The sequence below is a fragment of the Prunus dulcis genome, chromosome 2 (genome assembly GCF_902201215.1).
Source record: "Prunus dulcis chromosome 2, ALMONDv2, whole genome shotgun sequence".
Lineage (NCBI taxonomy): Eukaryota > Viridiplantae > Streptophyta > Magnoliopsida > Rosales > Rosaceae > Prunus > Prunus dulcis.
The window spans coordinates 10,426,131-10,446,668 of record NC_047651.1 but is presented as its reverse complement, the minus strand read 5'-3'; the positions used below and the strand labels follow the sequence as shown (position 1 = coordinate 10,446,668).

Genomic DNA, 20,538 nt, shown 5'->3' with positions numbered 1-20,538 from the left:
GTTTTTTGGCGATGGATGGATGGTAACCCCTTTGCCCAGGCTGATAGATCCTCCTTCACCACCGTGTTAGGGATGGTTTTTGACACGAAGGTGCAGTGAAGGGTGGCTACTGTACTCTCTATTTAGGAACTGGCAGTGGTTTCTTCTGCTCAGGAGGGGTAACAAGGATGCAGAATCAAGTGAGAAAATTAAGCGTGTGGGAATTGACGGTGTGGATGAGCATATGATCGATAGGGGAATTGATTCTTCTGGTAAGCAATGATTTAGTACCAATGTTTTTTATGCAAGGCAGAGGAGAGTCTTAACAAGAAGAAGAGGATGAGATTTAGGGATTTCAAGAGAAGAAGGAAGAGAGAAAGCAAGAAGGAAAATAGCCTTGTAATCCTGTATTTCTGATTAGATTGTAAATGAAATGGTAAAAGCACAGCTTTATTACATTGCACATCTCCTAATATTATGCTAACAAACTTAACAAGTACAGCTAACTCTCACTAACAGACTTAACAGAGAGCACGTGAGCTGCACATGATGACTTAACAATTTCTTAACTAACACACATGGTTAACGTTTTCCCTACCCAACTGAACTCCTCAGTCTAAGATGAAGACAGTGTTGTAAGAAAATGGGACTGTGTAACCCCTTTGTAAAAACATCTGCTATTTGTTCTTCAGTAGGTATATACTGCACAATAAGATCATTTCTTTGTACCTTCTCTCTCACAAAGTGGAAGTCTATATCCAAATGCTTAATTCGAGAATGGTATATTGGGTTTGAGCTTAAAGCCAGTGCTGATAGGTTGTCACAATACATAATAGGAGCATCTGGCAGAAACATCTTCAGATCCAAGAGAACCTGTCGAATCCATGACAAGTCAGTAGCTGTGTTTGCTAGGGCCTTGCATTCTGCCTCTGTGGAACTCCTAGACACAGAACCTTGCTGCTTGGACTGCCAGGAGATAGGATTACAACCCAAGAATACTACACATCCGGTTGTAGACCTTCTAGTATTGATATCCCCTGCCCAGTTTGCATCACTGTATGCATTAAGCTGCCAAGGACCCTTTGTAAAACTGATTCCATACTCTAATGTACCTTGTACATATCTGAGAATACGCTTCACCAAAAAATAGTGAACCTCAGTTGGATTATTCATATATTGACACACATGATTCACAGCACAAGCCAGATCAGGTCTTGTAAATGTTAGATACTGTAGAGCACCTACGAGACTGCGAAACATAGTAGGATCAGCCAAGGGCTCACCGTCAGTCTGTAACACTTGAGTGTGTGGCTTACAAGGTGTTGCACAGGCTCTACATGAACTCATGCCTGCTTTATGTAGTAGATCCTTGGCATACTTAGTTTGACTCACGAATATGTCACCAGAGGAATTATAGGAAATCTGCAGACCTAAAAAATAAGTGAGTTGCCCCATATCTTTCATTTCAAACACCTCACTTAAGTTTGTAACCACTCTTTGAATCAACTGATCACTCGAACCTGTTATAATGATATCATCAACATATAAGAGTAGAATGATAATATCATTCCCAGTATGCTGCACAAACAGACTTGGATCTGAATGTGAAGATTTAAAACCAAGAGTAGGTAAGTAACCTGTGAATTTAGCATTCCATGCCCTTGGAGCCTGTTTAAGACCATACAAAGATTTTTTCAGTTTACATACAAACTGTGGATGAGTAGAATCTTCAAAACCAGGAGGCTGTTTCATAAAAACTTCTTCTTCAAGATCGCTATGTAGGAAAGCGTTCTTGACATCAAGTTGTCGTAGTTTCCATTGGTTCATAGCAGCTATGCTTAATACTAACCTCACTGTTGTGTGTCTAACAACAGGACTGAAGGTTTCCCCAAAGTCAAAACCAGGCTCTTGACTGAACCCCTGAGCAACAAGTCTGGCCTTATATCTACCCACTGAACCACATGGATTTCTCTTTATTTTATAAACCCACTTACTGCCAACAATATTTTTTATCACCTGGACTAGGAACTAAGATCCATGTGCCTTGCATATGAAGAGCATCAATCTCCTCTTTCATAGCTTGCCTCCACTCAGAAGAAAAAGAAGCCACCTTAAAACTAGAAGGCTCATCTAATTCCGGAATAGCATGAAGACATGTAAAATAACCTTGATAATCTGGGAACTCTTTGTTATGAACTATACCACTTTTGGCCCGAGTAATCATGGGATGATCATTGATAGGAAATAAAGAAACCGATGAGTCCAAAGTACTAACAGAAGAAGAGGAAACATCGGAGACCTCAAACGGAAACATAACCTGTAATTGTTGTTCATTCAACACAGGTACAGAACCTGCAGAAGCCACTGGAATATCATCCAACGAAGCTTGATGTTGGATAGGAGATAAAGACCCAGGAGTAGATGAGATGGACTGAGACTGAGAAGTAGATACTTGTGTATCAGAGGCTAGAGACGATGGATCCTGAGAATTAAGAGAAGCTTGAGAAGGCCTTGAAGGCAAGAAACAATGACAGGAGCCACTGATGCAGTAGAAGAAAACTGAGAAGACTGCCTACATATGCCAGGGTTAATTTGCTTAAAAGGAAATACAGCTTCATCATGAAGAACATGCCTTGAGATTACACATTTTGCAATAATTCGATTGTAGCAAATAACTCCTTTGTAACCGGTGAATACCGAAGAACACGCACTGAGTGGTTTGCGATTGTAACTTATGCACATTATAATGTCTTAGATACAGATATACCGCAGTACCAAATATTCTCAAAGAAGCAAGATCAGGATGATGACCAAATAAACAAAAATAAGGAGACTGATTATGTAAAACAGAGCTGGGCATTCGATTTATAAGATACACAGCATGAGCAGTAGAATGAAACCAAAATTGACCTGGCAAGGCTGCTGTAGTTAACAGGGTAATGGCTGTTTCAATAATATGCCTATTCTTCCGCTCTGCCAGTCCATTTTGCTGCGGAGTATACGGGCAAGACAAACGACGCACAATTCCCTTGGAAGCCAAAAAATCTGTAAAAACCTTGCTAAGAAACTCACCACCACCATCACTCTGAAAACACTTAATAGCAGCACTGAATTGATTTTGTATCAAAGCATGAAACTGTAGGAATTTGGAGAAAACTTCTGATTTATTGAAAAGGGAATAAACCCACAAATATCCAGTACATTCATCAAGGAAAGAAACAAAATATCTGTAACCCTTAACAGATTTGTAATGGGAAGGACCCCATATGTCACTATGAACTGTATGAAAAGGAATTTCAGACCTACTATGTCTAACAGGAAATGGAAGCCGATGCATCTTCCCTTGAAGACAAGATAAACACAAGGTATTCAAATTGGAAGAATCACTTGCACATTGCAAACCAGAGGCTTTAAGCATTGATTGCACCACTTCATTCGTTGGATGGCCAAGTCTGTGATGCCAAATGGAAGACTTAACATGTTAACCAAGCAAAGCTACTTTCTTGGATAGGCAATGAGAGGATACAGCAGAGGGAATAGGATACAACCCGTTGTTACTCCGGCCTTTTAGAAGGATTGTCTTGGTGACTCTATCCTGTATCACAAAACCAGAAGCATCAAAGCTGATAACACAATTATTATCTTTGCACAGCTGATGCACAGACAAGAGATTAGTAGATAACTGTGGAACATGAAATACTGATGGAATTTTAAGAGAAGTAGAAGCACATGCAATGGCATTAGTACCAATGTGTTTAATTTTCAAACCTTCTCCATTACCAGCAATCACTTGCTCTATAGATTCACAAGGAGCAACATGATTTAAGGAGGAAAATCATACACCATGTGATGAGAAGCCCCACTATCTGCAATCCAGACTTGATCAGGCATATAGGAAGTTTGGGCAGTCATAGTGGAAAGGTTGGAAGAGGAGCTTGACCCTGATAGACATAGTTGGATCTATGGAAACAATCCAAGGCTCCATGACCCTTCTTATCACAGATTTGACTATCAATAACCTGAGATCCATGCCTAGAAGAGCTTGCCTCATTGCAAAAATAACAATTAGCAGTCGTGTGACCCCGTTTGCTGCATATTTGACATTCAGGAACAACTGCAGATTTCTGAGAAAAATTGGAACCAAATCGATTTCATGAGAAAGATGAATGAGAGGCTCTGCTTTGAAATCTGCCTCTCCCAGAACCAGAATGATTAGTGAAACCAGAAAATCTCCATGCTGACTATTGGCAATACCGTGATGCTGATGATCATTAAAATGACTAAAACCATCATTGTTACCAAGAACAGGTCTTGAACCAGAATTGCGATCTAATCAAGGCATAACAAAACAATCATAGGACCCCATATAGGCAATTGGAAAAGAAGATGAAGTAGGCAGTAAACCCATACCGGAATGAGAAGGGCCCATAGCATTCATAGAAGCATATGACGAAGACGACGAAGTGTCGAACATCGCAGAGTGAGGAACCAATCGAGCTTCTGCAGTTTGCTCTGCAGCCAGCAATTGAGCATGAAAATCCTTCAAAGAAATTGAAGAATCCCGTGCAATCAAAACTGTCTTGATCATGTCATATTCCTGAAGGAGGCCATTAAGCGTAGAAATCATAAAGTCATCGTCAGACACCTTAACCCCAACTTGAACTAATTGGTCACTGACTGTTTTCAGATGCAAGAGAAAGCGCTTGATCGAATCTCCACCCTTCTGGGCCGTTTGTAATTCAGTCTTCAAATGATTGATTCGTGCCCTAGAAATCGACGCATAACGATCGGAAAGACTTAACCAGGCATCACGATCAGTCTTGGTGTCAATAACATACTCTATGGCCTCATTAGAGAGAGTGGAAATGAGCAAACTAAGTAAAGCCTTATTAGTGCGAATCCATTCCTTGTAAGCAGCAGTAATTTCAGATGTAACGCCCTCCTCATCAACAGTAGCAAAGCGAGGAGGAGCAACTTCAGTTCCGTCAAAATGCCCAAACAGATCATAACCCTGAAGAACGGATTCCAATTGAAAACTCCACTTGAGAAAATTATCGTCCCTGAGACGAAGAGTAATCATCCCAAGTAAACTGTCAATTTTGACCGAAGAGGAAGAAGAAGAAGTCGCCATTGATGAACATAAATTAGAGAAAAGACAGAAAAGAGGAAGGAACAATAGAGACAGAGAAAGAGAAGAGCACAGCGAGGAGACAGTTCAGAAAAATCGAAAACGGATCGAAAGTGTCAAGCCACGATGGGCTCTGATACCATCATAACAAGAAGCAGAGGATGAGATTTAGGGATTTCAAGAGAAGAAGGGAGAGAGAAAGCAAGAAGGAAAATAGCCTTCTAATTAGATTGTAAATGAAATGGTAAAAGCACAGCTTTAGTACAGTGCACATCTCCTAATATTACGCTAACAAACTTAACAAATACAGCTAACTCTCACTAACAGACTTAACAGAGAGCACGTAAGCTGCACATGATGACTTAATAATTTCTTAACTAAAACACATGGTTAACATAGAGTAGCCTCTATAGGTCTCCAAGGTCTCCCTGATAGTTCTCTTGGAATGTTCGTGGGCTTGGCAACCGATGAACGTTAAGCAACTTGAAATCTTCTTGTTCAGAAAAAGTAGCAGTTATGGAAGCAAGTTGGTCTCGAGGAAGTTCTTATTCATTTTGTGTTTTGCTTCTGTGATTGTTTCATGCTAATGTTCCTTTGTTTCTGATCCATTGCAGACTTGTCAAATCTCGCGTTGTACAAACAAATATGTTTACATTGGAGGCTTTTTTTGACAAAACTTGAGAGGCGTTGGTGTGTTCTTTCGATGGATTTTCTTAATTTTTATCTGTTGCATGTGTGGTACTTTTTTCTCATTCTAAGTTTCTTGAAAAGATTTTAATGAAACCACCGTTAACATGCATGTTATTTTGTAATGTTCTATGGATATTAATAGAATTGATCTTTCTTTAAAAAAAAGTGGGTGGGGGCAATATTTGATATATACGTTTCCAAAGGACTACTGCATCTTGACTATATCCATCGTCCATCAATCATTTTGTGGTGCTTTTACGTTCAACGAAACTAGAGAAAGTGTCTAGGCAAATTTCTGAAGTATATAAGTGTTTGTTTTTTTTTAAATTTTAATGAGTACCTTTTTTTTTTTGGGCCAAACGATATGAGAGATTTTATTGACATTATGCAAAAATTGACTTTTAGCTTCGGATAATATCCGTTGCTAAAGATACCTAAGAACTGAAGTATTGGAAATCAATGCGTATGATATAGTCATACACTTCAGATATTATTTGTTGCTAAAGATTATCTATGACCGCTATTTACATAATCGCCGATGTGTAAGCTGTTACCATGTGCCAAAAGAACGTTGACCTCCGAAGCCTAAACCTTTAATAGCATCAAGGAATATATTAGCACTGATGCTGAATACTCATTATAGCATCAAGGGTTTTGATTATACTAAAGCGTGTTCTGACTTACCACTTCAAAAAAGATGCTACTGCTGTGGCAAATTATGATTTACGCCTTTGTTTTTTATGCTTATGCTGAAGTGGAAAGCCTATAAATAGTTTTACTTTCTACAAATATAATTGACCCTTATGATTATAAGCTTCGGTAATATTATCAAATTTTATTATAAGCTTCAGTCCATGTAATATTATCAAATTTTATTATAAGCTTCAGTCCAAGTAATATTATCAAATTTTAGGTACACCCTTCCTCTTTGCTCCCAGTAATAGGCAATAAATCTTAAATGTGATAAATCTTAAATTTGGGGGGAGAGAGAGAGAGAGAGAGAGAGAGAGAGAGAGAGAGAGAGAGAGAACAACACGCATAAAGTCAGAAATAAACATGAAGTTGAGATGGTTTACACATAAGCAACAAGGACCAATGATTCAATGACCTAGATAGCTATGTGGTTCTGATAAGGGAATTCAATCTGCTTTTCATGACATGGAATAGGAGACAACTCTTGAAAAATTAAGATTTTATAAACTTTTGGTACCCTTCTTTAACAAATATCGAGAAAACAGTCATGCTCAAAGCTAGAGCAGGGTGCTCCATGTCAACTCCATGGTGATGTCCATGATGATGATTATGCACATGATCAGTCAATGACTGACTAACTATAGGAGGATCCGCTGAAAACAATCCCTGCACATGGAAGACAATGGTTTCTAAGGACAAATACAAAAACAAGAATCTGATCCAGTATCAGGAGACAAAATGACCACGAAGTATCAAATTGTCAATAGACTACCAATCTTGAAATCCATTTGGAAACCGCAAAGTAACTACATATGAGTACCATTCTTTAATGAGGTAGAGGGAGGAAGTAACACTTACCAGCAAAAGATCCAAAGCATGCCCAGCAATGCCAGCATACAAGAGATTCCAAGTGCTCCAAGAGTCTCAAATTTACCATGTCCTGGAAAAACAAATGAAACAAGAAAACAGTTGTATATGAACCAAGCACACACAGACGACAATGAACTACAAAAGTAGGGGTGTATATGCATAATGTGAGATCAATGGAGTACCGTGTAGGTACAAATCAAGAGTGTCTTTGGGAGCCTTTGCAGCTGTAAATAACCATAAAGCGATGCTGCTAAGAACCTACAATAAAAGCAAAAAACGAACAAAGTATGCATGATAATCTTAAAATAGAGTTGATATAAGATAAAGAAATATCTTACATACATCAAATTATGCTTTAGTCCAAAATTCTACACGATAACAAATATTGAAGTACAAGATACAAAAACAAAAAAATCAGTAATATTGGCAATCTAGCACAATTCAGCTCCTAGATGCGTAGACAACAACAATAACATATAATTCACCCAAAACTAGAAAATAACAAATGAAAAACCAACATGCCTTCACTTAATTTAGAAATTAAACTAGCTGTAAACAACAAACCTTATTTGTCCAAGGAGAACTAGGAATCTCAAAGTTCAATAAGCAACTTTTGGGGAAAACTTCCTCCTGGATGCTTTTTACAGCTGCATATGTTAATGGCAAGGAGACACCAACTGCATCCTTCTTATCACTTTCATAGCTTACATCTTTCTTCCTAAAAAAATCAAAGACAAAAGAAAAAAAAGTTAAACCTATGCAATGCCAATGTATAAAGAAGAGACAAAACCATTTACATATTATGATTATTAGAGAGAGAAAATGTAGTGATCACCAATTCAATGACATGCACAGAGATGAGACACCACATATTAATGCCTCTCTAGCTCCAGCCACAGCACCGGAGTAGAGCCTGTTATCATTAAGACCCTGGAAATTAAAAAAGCAAATAACAGAGCTGAAATTTGTGAAAAATATATCAACAACAATAGTACCCAGCATGAAAAGAAGAATCTAACCCCAACTTTGTCCAAAACGCTGAGAATCAAGAAGAGACCTGCATCAAAATGAAAAATTAGTTATATAAACATGAAGACATAAAAATAAAAAATAAAAAGATCCATAAACATGAACACAGAAAAAAAGGAAAAGGACTGAAGACTAAAGCAAGAAGAAGGCATAATCGTGAAGCGAGGTCAAGGCCGATGAAGGTTACGTTGTTGTGATTGTACATGCCGAGGAGTTGAAGGATTTGAAAGAAGAATAGGAAGTGTTAGACAACAGAAAACACTAAAGAATCAAGAAGAGTCAAAAGGAAAAGTAAGAGTGAAGAAAGAATAGGGGTTGAAGGACTAAGAAAGAGGCGGCGCAGGTCAGAGAGAAAGAGGCAATGGAAATCACAAATACGTAAACATTCAAAATATAACAAATGCTGCAGCAATACGCCTTTAGAACATAACAAATGCACAGACCCAAATTAAACCAAACTATGAGATTATGCTAGTCCAATCGCCAACCCATTTAGTTATTTCTTTCCTATAGGATCAAAAAACATATGTCAAATATGAGCACATTGATTGACTTTCTCCCAAGGATTCTATCCAAATACATAGATGTCAAGCAACCTGTACTTTGTTCGAGATAGAGATTTGCATAAACTTATACATGCAAAAAAACATAAAGTCACTTATACTAATTTGGAGTATTCAAACATAGGCTTGGATTGTTTTGAGGAAAAAGAAATGGTAAGAATCAGGGAGTGAGAGGGAGAGTCTATCCACATGATCCAGATTCCTCACCACTACAAGGACTAAATTGGCTATTAAAAAACAAATCTCCATACAAATTAAAAAAACCTACATTTTGACCACATGTTATGGAATTCAACTAGAAAACAATAACACTTAGTTAGCAATAACACTTGCCAATGGTTCAACCAAAATATCAAACAAAGCAAAAGAAAAAATGGTGAATGATTCTATAGACTAGAAAGAAATAGAGAACCAGTATAACATCAAAAATTGCAGAGACTAAAGGGAAATTAAAGAAACTAACAGAGGCTTTTATAGTTTGGTTGTTAAGTAGCTTTCATTAATTCCCCAAAAAAGAGGCAACCTTCACAAGCATTTAGTAGAATATTGACACGAAGGAAAAAAATCAATCATAACAAGCTTCCAAAATCAATCTCAATAAAGTAGGTTTTCTAATTAAAGAAAATACCTTAGAGTAATATTCACATATTCTTCTCATCAAGCAAAGTTATGCGCCCATGCAAGCAAAGTTATGCATTTAAACTTAAATGGCAAATGTGATCCATAGGTTACCAAGAAAAGAAAAACTGAAAGGCTTCTTAAACCACGAGATTACAGTAGCTGGTGCTTGTAGAGCAAATAATGGAACAAGAAAATGATTTTTGAACAGCAATCCCTTTTGCAAGCAATAGAACCCCGGATACATAAAAAAATTGAACACCCATAAACATCGAATTCATATCAGTGAATGAAAGCAGACCAAACATTTCAAGTGCTCTTCCAATTCGGTATAAGAGTCCTCAAAAAGTAGAAATTATGCAAAGAACTGGATGTATACAAATTCAGATAAGTGAAAGATAGAGCAAAGGCTAGATAAGTGTAAATGGCTTCATCTAAAATTGGATGACTGAGAAAAGAATAACAAGCATCACCACTACCGCACTCTTCAACTTAAAATCCATAAAAATTAAAAAATTAAACATAAAAAACAAATCATATTCCCAGAAAAAGACCTAGAAATTCTTTTTTCAGAAACTTCCCCAATTTCTGTATAATTCAAAAATAGATATTACAAAAAACATAATTAGGGCTTACAATGGAGGAAGAGAGACTGAGCGAGGGGTGAGCGAGCCACTGAGAGAGAGATTACCAGACTTCAAAAGACGTGGCGCTATTGATTTGAGAAGAAGACATAGTAATTGTCTCACGAACAGTTATAGAGTCACCGACGACTGATCTATCTCTGCAGCAGCCAAAAAATTAAACTTTTTTATAATGACCTACGTCCGTTTCATTGGTGCGAAAGTGGAAGAAAATACATGAGAAGGTGTGTTCCTAGAGACAGAAACTAACAACTGAGGAGTGCAGAAGCAGATATCAAGGCGATCAAATATTAGCTCCAAAATCATGGAACACAGAAAAAGAGTAAGATTAGAGAAATTACCCAATAAATTGAAACCCTAACTGAAATAATCTCACATGGAGGACGACAACGACAGAGGTAAATGAAGGGACTCCGATGGCTCTTCTCGACCATGAGGAGGACGTCTGTGGCTGTCTCTTTTAGGGTTTAGGAATAGATGATGGCAGAGATAGAGGACATAGAAGAGATCAATGAAGAAGAGAGATGCTGAAGGTGAGAGGGATGAGAGAGTGACTGTGACTGTGGGTATAGCTAGAGAGAGTTCAGGCTGACTCTTGGTATCGCTAGAGAGAAGAGAGGGAATTTTGTTTTTAGCCAAAAATATGAGAGGGAGTCTGAAAGATTAACGAGGGAGCGAAAACTTTTAGTGAATAATTACTGTAGCGGTCAACCATGCTTTTGGCATCGGTGCAAAATGTTATGCTTAAATTTGTTTTTGGCAGAACCATTTTACGCATCAATATATTCATATTATAGGTGCTAAGTATAATCGAGTGCATCGATAGGAAAACCAAAAATTTGTGTCAATGCTTTTATACATTTTTAGTCTTATTATTTATAAAATCGATGCTTAATATACTAGTAGCATTGGTTTTTTATTTCACCGATGCCTATGTAGTGTTGCAGAAAGTAAAATTTGGCATAGTAATAACAAATAGTAAGGTTTATATATTTAGCTAGAGTATCAAAAAACCAATCGGTGCCCACCTCATCCCACCGGTGAACACCCCCTGCTCGAGATACAAAGGAAGTGATAATAACACAATAACACATGAAAACATTTAATTTCAAAACAAATATAAGGGGTAATTAAAGAATATTGTGCAATTATATTTTTAATTGGTGAAATTGGTTTAATGCTACTTTATTAACTTTGATCAATGATTTTCTATTTTTTTGTAGGTGTGCATGTGTATGTTGTAAGAAGAATCAAAAAACACATGCATGACTAGAAATGTCCCCTTCAAAAGAATGAATTGTATAAATAAAGATGAAGAAGAAATGGAGTACAACCAACAAGGTGAAGCATCCAAGCAATTAACACATGCAAATGGGATGGAAGCAAGAAAGAATCAATTGAATTCACATACTTGTGAGATGTCATCCACTCCAAAGATGCTCCAATTCAATGTCACTTGACTAAAAAGATGATGAAAGCCACAAGAAAAGGGAAAAGAATAGAAAAGAATTCAACAATGGAATTATGGCAACCTCACCAACATAGACAAGATGAAGTGGAAGTTATGGATTGTATTAAAATAGGAATGGTGGTGTTGGAATTCATCTTGATGTTCCTCCCTCTTAACCCTATAAATAGAGAAGTCTTCAAGCTTCAAAACACATACCAAGCTCACAATCTTCTCTTGAGCTATCTCTCCTTCCTCCAATTCTTTTAGTTCTAAATTTCTGTTTTAATTTTATTTTATGGGGAACTAACTCCCTAGCTAAGGCTAGGGAGAAAGCTTTTAATATGAGTGTGCAATTTTTTTTAGTTTGATCCAAACTTAAGCTTTAATGTGAATTTGTAGTTTTGTTCAAATGGAATTTGTAGCTTTTCTTTTTAATTAATTGATGAATGTTTGATAATCTATTTCGTGTGTTCAATCATGTTTTTCCCATTGTGTAGTAAAAACTTTCATGCTTTTAAAAGAGGAGATAATTACTAAGATTAATAGAATTTCGACGAAGATTATTTTTTGATAGTTTGTTGCCAATGGTCACTACTACGTTTTACTATTTGCGCGACAAGATTTTGCGTGACGAATACATGTTCGTCGTGCAAAATGCAATAAAGCGATGGAAAACAAGTTTCGTTGAGCAAAAAATTGAAAACTTGCACGACCAAAGTTTTCGAAGCGCAAAATCTCTTAGCGCGACAGATATACACCTTCGTCGCGCAAAGTGAGCGATGAAAAACCCGGGTTTTTTGTTGGAGCCAAACACTTGCGCGGCGAGAGCAATCGTCGCGTAAGAAAACCTAGCGCGACGATGGGACACTTTGTCTCGTAAAGGCGAGGTTATTTGGCTGCGAAAACTCATGCGACGACAGGTTTCGTCGCAAAAGACAACTTAGCGCGACGAAACCATTTATCGTCGCGTAAGAAAACGAAGGATATTTTTAATTTGGCGCCAAAATAATTGAGGGGGATTTTTTTTTTGCGCGACGAATTATATTTCGTCACGTAAAGCAGATGTCGGTACATTCTTGCGCGACGAAACTGAATTGTTACGCGACGGAATTTTGTTTTTGCGCGACGAAATCTTGTGCGACGCAAATATCTTGCGTCGCGCAAAAGTTTTTTTGTCGACAAGTTTTTACGTGACGAAAAAACTCGTTTTGTGAGACGGAAAAATGGTTTTTCGCGACGGCATTTTGCACGACGAATTTTATTATTCGTCGCGCAAAGTCCTTCTTCTTCATATCAGAACTCTGCCATTGCAGAGGCAGAAAGGAAAAAAATTTCCTTTCTGCCTCTCTCTCCACATCTCTGTCGCTGTCTCTGCTGGAAATTCAGTAAGTTCATCGAGTAAGTATTTTTTGTCGTTAGTTTCTAAGTATTAATGTAAATTCGTAGTAACGCTATTAATTTTGTTCTCGTTAGGGATATTTGTAATTAGCGATTGGTGGAGAACGATTGACACGGTATTTTATTCGTTTTATATATTAAAAATGTTAAAGTTAGTTTGTTATGTGTATATTTTTTTTGTGAAGTTATATTTATATTATGTTGTTAAATTGTGCGTGACGTAGCACAATGTGTTGTGATGTACGAAGTTAATTGAAATTAACTTCGTACTTTTATTTGTATGTTTAGTAACATTTAGTTTCCCGTTCAAGATTAGTTGGATTTTGTACATGGATGCGTAATGCATGACTGCTGTCCAATTAATTCTTGAATTGTCCCACTATTTGGACAGTTTGGTAATGATCTATGGCTACAGGATTAGGTTTCGATTGTAGAGATTTCGGTGTCATCTCGGTACGTTCTTCGGGTGGTACGTAGATATTTATACCTATGCCCACCTCAAGAACTATATCGAGATGCTACCGAAATTCATCCATGTCGAAATCTAATCTCATGTAGCCGTAGGTTACGTGACAGGACTATGAATTCCGGAATGGGATAGGGCCCTTACCGGAGGCATAAGGTGACATTATAACTTCGTATGAAGTTGTTGTGATTGTTATGTTGTGATTGTGGTTTCAGGAATTATGAGCAGAAGGTGGATACAGAACCCGAATAGATGCGCAAACGAATACTTGGATAGAATCGAGGATTTTATTGAGTTTGCACGTAGACACAACCCGGGTGCAACTAGAATCCGATGTCCTTGTAGGAGGTGTAATAACAAGTTGTGGGAGACAATTGAAAATGTTGGATTTCATTTAGTACGTAATGGAATGATTGAGACATATAGCATTTGGAACCTTCATGGGGAACAATTAGACCATGCTTCGTCTTCAAATGCCACAAGAATGGACAGTGTTGAACCTATTGTGGATCCTAATGATCAAGTCATAGATATTATACAGGATGCTTTTCCATTTGCATCGACCAACATCAATCATGAAAGGGAAGATGACGTGCCTACACCAATAGACAGCGCGGAGTTTGAACAACATGAAAAACTGTTAAAAAATGCTAACCAAGAGTTATACATGGGCTGCGAGAGCTTTTCCGTTCTCACGGCTATTGTAGAGCTAATGCACGGAAAAATAAAGTATCGTATGTCGAACCTGTGTTTCGATTACTTTTTTGGGGTTTTCAAGAGAATGCTTCCGATGGACAATTGTTTGCCGAAAGACCATAAACACGCGCAGAAGGTGTTGAATGGTCTTGGATTGGGTTATGAAAAATTCATGCTTGCAAAAATAATTGCATGTTATTCTACAAGAAGCATAAAACGTTGGATACATGCCCTATATGCAATGAATTGAGGTTCAAAATGACATCTCATAATAGAACGACTAAGATCCCACAAAAAGTCATGCGTTATCTGCCCCTGAAACCTAGGTTGCAGCGATTGTATATGTCGACGCATACTGCCACAGACATGAGATGACATAAAGAAAAACAGGTAGACGATGATGTGATGCGGCATCCTGCAGATGGGGAGGCATGGAAAGAGTTCGATCGAACTGTAGACAAAGAAATTTTGGTGCAATAAATTCCATTAGACAAGAAAATAATTAGGGTTCGGTGGATTAAATCGTGGACCCCGTAATTCGCCCATGTGGCGTGTGACTCATCAAAATCGGATTAGTTGTCAAAAATGACAAATGGCGACATCCGATGGAGTACATCAAACGGTTCAAGATGAAGACAATATTAAAGGAAAGAATCTTCTGTGATTGACTTTGATTTAAATCAAATATTAATCAGGTTAATTAATTGAAGATAATCTGGTTAAATTGTCAGATTATGGGAATTGATCAAAATCCCACAAAACAAGGTTTTAAATACGGAAAGTTATTTAGGTCAAGCATCCTACAAAAGCCTATAAATAGGAGGCCTCAAGACGAAAGAAGGGGTCAGAAAAAAAACCTAGCACTCAGAAGAAATAGAAAACTCTCTGCATTCTTCACCCTACTTTGGAAGAGCCACCAAGCACAACAAATATGTGCCGGTTCCTTCACCACAGAAAAATCCCAAACACCAAACAAGCCTCGTGCTACCCGTTTAATCAAGATCAAGTCTCTACGACCCTTGTATCAAACACAAATTTTCTTTAAACACTTTGGAGATCGAATCAGAGGATTCAATACAGAGATTGTAACCCTAAATTTCATAAATACAATATTATTTTGTACACGTGTTCTTGTCTCATTTGTCGCAAGAAATTCGTGTTTACAAATTTGGCACGCCCGGTGGGACAATCTCTGCCTCTCATCTCTTTCTCCAGTTCCAAAATCAATCAACACACCAAAAACGATGGCTTCCAAGAAGATTCAATCCGTTCCCGCAACGAGAGGCAAAAGCATGAGCGCCTCCTTCTCAAGCGGAGATTCTGCTGGGGTCGTCACCCGGAGCAAGGCCAAGGCGATCCGCAACTGAACATGTTACTTCCATACCTACTCAAATCAAGGCGAAAGATATTCACCGAAGGCGCGAACCGGTTATCAATTTGGCCTCATTGGGGCAAAAGAAGAATACCTCTCGGGCGGATGAGAGAAACTCTCGGAGTGAAGGGAGGAGTTTTTCGGGTTCGAAGAATTCGAGAGAACGCTCACTCTTGCCTGTTTCAGACGCTGACTCGAGCACAGGCTCATACCATGGATCCCCGCCTGACGATCAACAGAAGAAGCTTACCTCGGCATCCGTAGGTGAGTCTTATTCTATGGCTATGTAGGTCATGGTGACGGGAGCTATGTCTATTGAAGAACAGTTGGCCCATATGAGCCAAGCGGTCACCAAACTGACTAAGATGGTCGAGGAGAAGGATGCGCTGATTGCTTCTCTGATCAACAACAAGTGGGAAGTGCATCAGGATAAGGGGCATGGTCAAGACGCACACAAGAAAGGACCGCATCATGAAGCTGAATCCAGCGAGAAAAGATTGGGTCATGAAACAGAGTCAGGTGAGAAGTTGCACGGAAAAGGTGACGCCGCCTCGGTGGGTTCTTTGTCGGTCCAACAACTTCAAGACATGATCGCAAACACCATCAGGGTTTAATACAGAGCACCTTCCCGAGACACGCTAATGTATTTTAAGCCATACACTAGGAAGATAGACAACTTGCAGATGCCAACAGGATATCAACCTCCCAAATTCAAACAGTTCGATGGAAAGGGCAACCCAAAACAACATGTTGCACACTTCGTCGAAACATGCAATAATGCCGGGACAGAGGGTGACCACTTGATGAAACAATTTGTTCGTTCCTTGAAAGGAAATGCATTTGATTGGTATATAGACTTGGAGTCCGATTCCCTTGACGGTTGGGATGAGATGGAGTGAGAATTCTTGAACGTATTCTATAGCACTCGTCGCACTGTGAGTATGATGGAAGTCACAAATACCAAGCAATGGAAAGATGAACCTGTTGTCGATTACATCAATCGATGGTGCTCGTTAAGCCTGGATTGCAAAGATAGGCTTTTGGAGTTATCGGCGGTTGAGATGTGCATTCAAGGAATGCATTGGGGGTTACTTTACATTCTAAAAGGAATTAAACCCCGCACGTTTGAGGAGCTAGCCACTCGTGCCCATGATATGGAGTTGAGTATAGCTAGTCACGGAGGAAAGCATGAGCCCGTCATGGAGCAAAGAAAGGAGAAAAGACAGATAAACCTGTCAAGAAGCCTACCAAGGAAGCAATGACAATAAACACCGTCCCCGTCAAAATCTCTACCCGAGACAAGAAGAAAGATGTCAGAAGGATGGAGCCATCTCGAGAAGTGGATAGACGTCGACGCGCAAATATATATTATTTTATAATATATTATATATACACACATATATTTGAAATTGACGATTGAGTTAGTTCATTGTATTCATATAGGGTCATAGAGTGTAGCTTTAAAAAATCATCAAAATCATAGTTCAAATAACCGTTAAATCATGACTTTTCATTTATAACCGTGAAAAGTTTTGTCCCGTTACTTGATCTCTGAATGTTATTTTTTTCCAATTTTTGGGGTCTAAGATCTCGAAGTATAAACAAACAAGTTTGACGGCTGGATTACTAAAACTACTTTCGTAGAATGCATATGCCATCAAAACCATATATTCACCAACAATGAATAGTTTACTTATAGTTTCGTTAAATATAACATAAGATTATGTGGTATCACCCTAGTGTAAACATCTCTTAATGTTTGTTTTTTCCGATTTTCGGTGTATACGATCTCGAAGTATAAAAAAACAAATTTGCCGGTTGGATCATTAAAACTAGTTTCGGGTTTAGGGTTTCCGCGGTTTAGGGTTTAGGGTTTAGTGTTAGGGTTTGCGCGACGAATAAGTTTCGTTGGTCGCACAAAGTCTGCAAAGAACAGTCTTGCGCGACGAACTCAGGCTTCGTCATCGCGCAATCTTTGTCAGCCCTTTCACCCTCTTCCTCTTGAACACTTAGTCCAAAAATTTTTCGAGTTTACAGAAATCAGACTTGCGCGACGCTGTCGATATTCGTCGCGCAATCTCTCTGCCAATAAACCCTAAACCCCAAATTTTGGTGGAATTACAACATTGCACGACAAATAAGTTTTTTTGGTCGCACAAAGCCTGCAGAGAATAGTCTTGCGCGACAAACGAAGGCTTCGTCGTCAAGCAATCTCAGTCAGCCCTTTCACCCTCTTCTTTCTTCAACACTTGGTCAAATTTTTTTTCGAGCTTACAGAAAGCAGACTTGCGTGACGCTGTACATATTCGTCGTGCAATATCTCTGCCAAACCCTAAACCCTAAATTTTGGCGGAATTCAACATTGCGTGACGAAGAAGTTTCTTTGGTCACAAAAAACCTGCAGAGAACAGTCTTGCGCGACGAACGCAGGCCTTGTTGTCCCGCAATCTCAACCAGCCTTTCACCTTTCACCCTCTTCCTCCATGGACACTTAGTCAAAAAATTTTGCCAGTTTACAGAAAGCAGACTTGCGCGACGCTGTCCATATTCGTTGCACAATCTGTCTGCAAATAAACCTTAAACCCCAAATTTTGACGAAATTACAACTTTGCGCGACGAAATACGATGTTATGAGTCGCGCAAAAACTACCATGATACCAAATTTTGCCGGATTAACAATATTGCGCGACGGAAATTACACTTATGTTGTAGCTTAAGAGTCAATTAAAATATTTTACGCGATGCTTTTGTTTGTTCATCATGCAAAATCGAATAAATTTTCAGAAATGACGTGATGGCCTCCTTCTTCCCCAGATTAGTTTTTTTGCCCTAACTCTCTCTCTCTCTCTCTCTCTCTCTCTCTCTCTCTCTCTCTCTCTCTCTCTCTCCGCTGTCAGCTCAGCCCCCTACCCTGGTGGATTTTGGACCGCGCCGCCACAACGGTGGTACCCCGAACTTCCCCGCCGTCATCGTCGAGCCAGCCGCCCTAATTTCCTCGGTTTTCACCGAATCTGCACCGCCGTCGTTCTCTCTCCTCAGGCGACCAAATCCGACACCTGAGGTATGGTTTCTGTCCTATTTTTGATGCTTTAGCTGATGGTTGGGTAGGATTTCTGTAATTGTTGCAATAGGGCAGTGGATTTGAAACCCTAAGTTTTGGAAGGTTTTTGAATTTCAATTCCGGCCACTTCTGGCCATTTTTTGGGGTAGGTTCGAGAACAGAAGTGGCTCCAATTGATGTTTTGAACCTAGGGTAGGAACCTTGGCCCTTAGTTTTTAGAATTTTACGGCGATTGGTATCTCTTTGGACACCCATGCGCTGCCGGCGAGTGTGGTGGCGCGTGGGGTACTGTAGCAGTCATGCATTGGGTCCCAGTGAAATCTCCTAGTTGTCACGAGCGCATAGGTGTTTTCGGATTGGAATTTGGTCACCGTTTGAGTCTCGAACAGATTTTGCCTATTGTGCGATTTCCGGGTTTGTTATGTTCGGACCGTTGGATTGAACTCAAACTCACGTAGGTGTACCTTATATTTCTAGGATCGTCTAGGATTTGATGGATCATGGATCGGAGTCCCGGATACTCCGAACTCGCAAACCCTATGTCAAGAATCTTAATAAAAATGTATGTGCTTTCAAATATTCGTGTATTTTATTAATTTGTATGTGTATTAATGAAATTGTGCAAATGTCAGACCTGATTAGACGTTGTAGGGCGGTGATGACTACGCAGAGTTCGGAGCCCCCAGCTCAGCCGACATCAGCTGCCACTGCGCCAGCATTGATGGGCCACTTGGCAGCTGGTCCTGCGGGGTCCCAGGCGCCTGCTTCATCAGCTTCATCAGTGGAGTAGCCTGTTAGCGCCAGGCGGCGCCATCAGCCCGCCAACACCACCGACACCACATCCACTGATGCGTCGGGGTCACAGCCAGGTATAAATTTCCTTAAACTCCAGTTATTTTTATTTTTGTTTTTGTTTTTATTTTTATTTTTGTTTTTGTTTTTGTTTTTGTTTTTGTTTTTGTTTTTGTTTTTATTTGTGTGTGTGTGTGTATTTTATAGTTAAATTTTTTATTTATTTAACATTAATGTCATCTTTCTTTGCAGCCAAGAAGAACACCCGAGGGCCGTGTCGGCAGTTGAAGACGGCGAAGGTCACCCAGGGTGACCAACAGTCGTATCAACATCGGATACAACGAGCGACATCGGGCTGCACCGACGGCGGAGTTGCATAGCTCCTTGGCCCACGACATTGGTCATGTCATTCGGAGCCATTGCCCGATGAAATGGAAGTCTTGGAAGGTGATGCCTGACGAGACCAAGACGGAGGTTCGCGGCCAGTTGTCGGTATGTAGGCCTTTTAATTCTTTTTCTTTCAAACTTTATATTTATATTATTTAAATGTATGTAATTAATTTATTGCAGACGAACTACAACTTGGAGGACCTGGACGACGAGTCGTTGGCGTACGTCAACAGACTCTTCTCTGAGAGGTACAAACAGTGGAAGAGCGACTTGCACCACTATTTTGAGGCGTTTGATGATCCGCAAGTCGCTCTTCAGGAGGGTTGCCCGAAGGAGCTTGAGGGGCGGGAGGATAGTTGGGCGTGGCTCTGCGCTCATTTTCAGGCGCCCGCTTTTGTGGTAATTTGTAATATGAATTTCAAATTTATTATATTTTTCTTACTAATGTTTTTTTAATTTTTTATATTTAATTTTAATTTCAACTAATACGTTTTATTTTTTGTATAACAGAATAAAGCCATAGTCAATAAGGGCAATAGGAAGAAGAAGACTCTTGTCCATCATTCGAGTTCCAGGCCCTTGTCCTATAGGATGGATGCACGGCGGCAGGTAATAATAAAATTATTTTTGTTTAATTTTTAATATTTCATTATTCTTAATTTATTTTTTCGTACTAATATTTTTCTTCTATTGTTTAAT

The 20,538-nt window shown here is 39.1% G+C and overlaps 1 protein-coding gene across 8 annotated transcripts; it reads right to left on the bottom strand.

Annotated features, from left to right (window-relative positions):
* Positions 1 to 6,816: 6,816 nt before the first annotated feature.
* LOC117618956 lies at positions 6,817 to 10,849 on the bottom strand. 8 transcript variants are annotated; one of them, XM_034348751.1, is made up of 8 exons: positions 10,556 to 10,849; positions 10,207 to 10,354; positions 8,356 to 8,417; positions 8,196 to 8,273; positions 7,925 to 8,078; positions 7,543 to 7,618; positions 7,349 to 7,430; positions 6,817 to 7,156 (listed from the first exon to the last, which is right to left on the bottom strand). In XM_034348751.1, the coding sequence occupies exons 4-8, from the start codon at positions 8,207 to 8,209 to the stop codon at positions 7,129 to 7,131; spliced, it is 354 nt and encodes a 117-aa protein (XP_034204642.1). In that variant the 5' UTR covers positions 8,210 to 8,273; positions 8,356 to 8,417; positions 10,207 to 10,354; positions 10,556 to 10,849; the 3' UTR covers positions 6,817 to 7,128. The 8 variants fall into 8 exon arrangements, with proteins under 8 accessions (XP_034204642.1, XP_034204641.1, XP_034204643.1 ...); XM_034348750.1 differs by having other exon boundaries at positions 8,196 to 8,290; positions 8,380 to 8,417; XM_034348752.1 differs by having other exon boundaries at positions 8,380 to 8,417.
* Between the last annotated feature and the right edge of the window lie 9,689 nt (positions 10,850 to 20,538).

Bases quoted from the DNA above. Each gene is read 5' to 3' on its own strand.
- LOC117618956 (XM_034348746.1), bottom strand. From the start codon at position 8,362: ATGCTGGGTACTATTGTTGTTGATATATTTTTCACAAATTTCAGCTCT. The intron at 7,619-7,924 runs GTTTGTTGTTTA...CTTTTATTGTAG, and splicing joins GTTCTCCTTGGACAAATAAG to GTTCTTAGCAGCATCGCTTT. The intron at 7,431-7,542 runs GTACTCCATTGA...TTGTTTTTCCAG, and splicing joins TCTTGATTTGTACCTACACG to GACATGGTAAATTTGAGACT.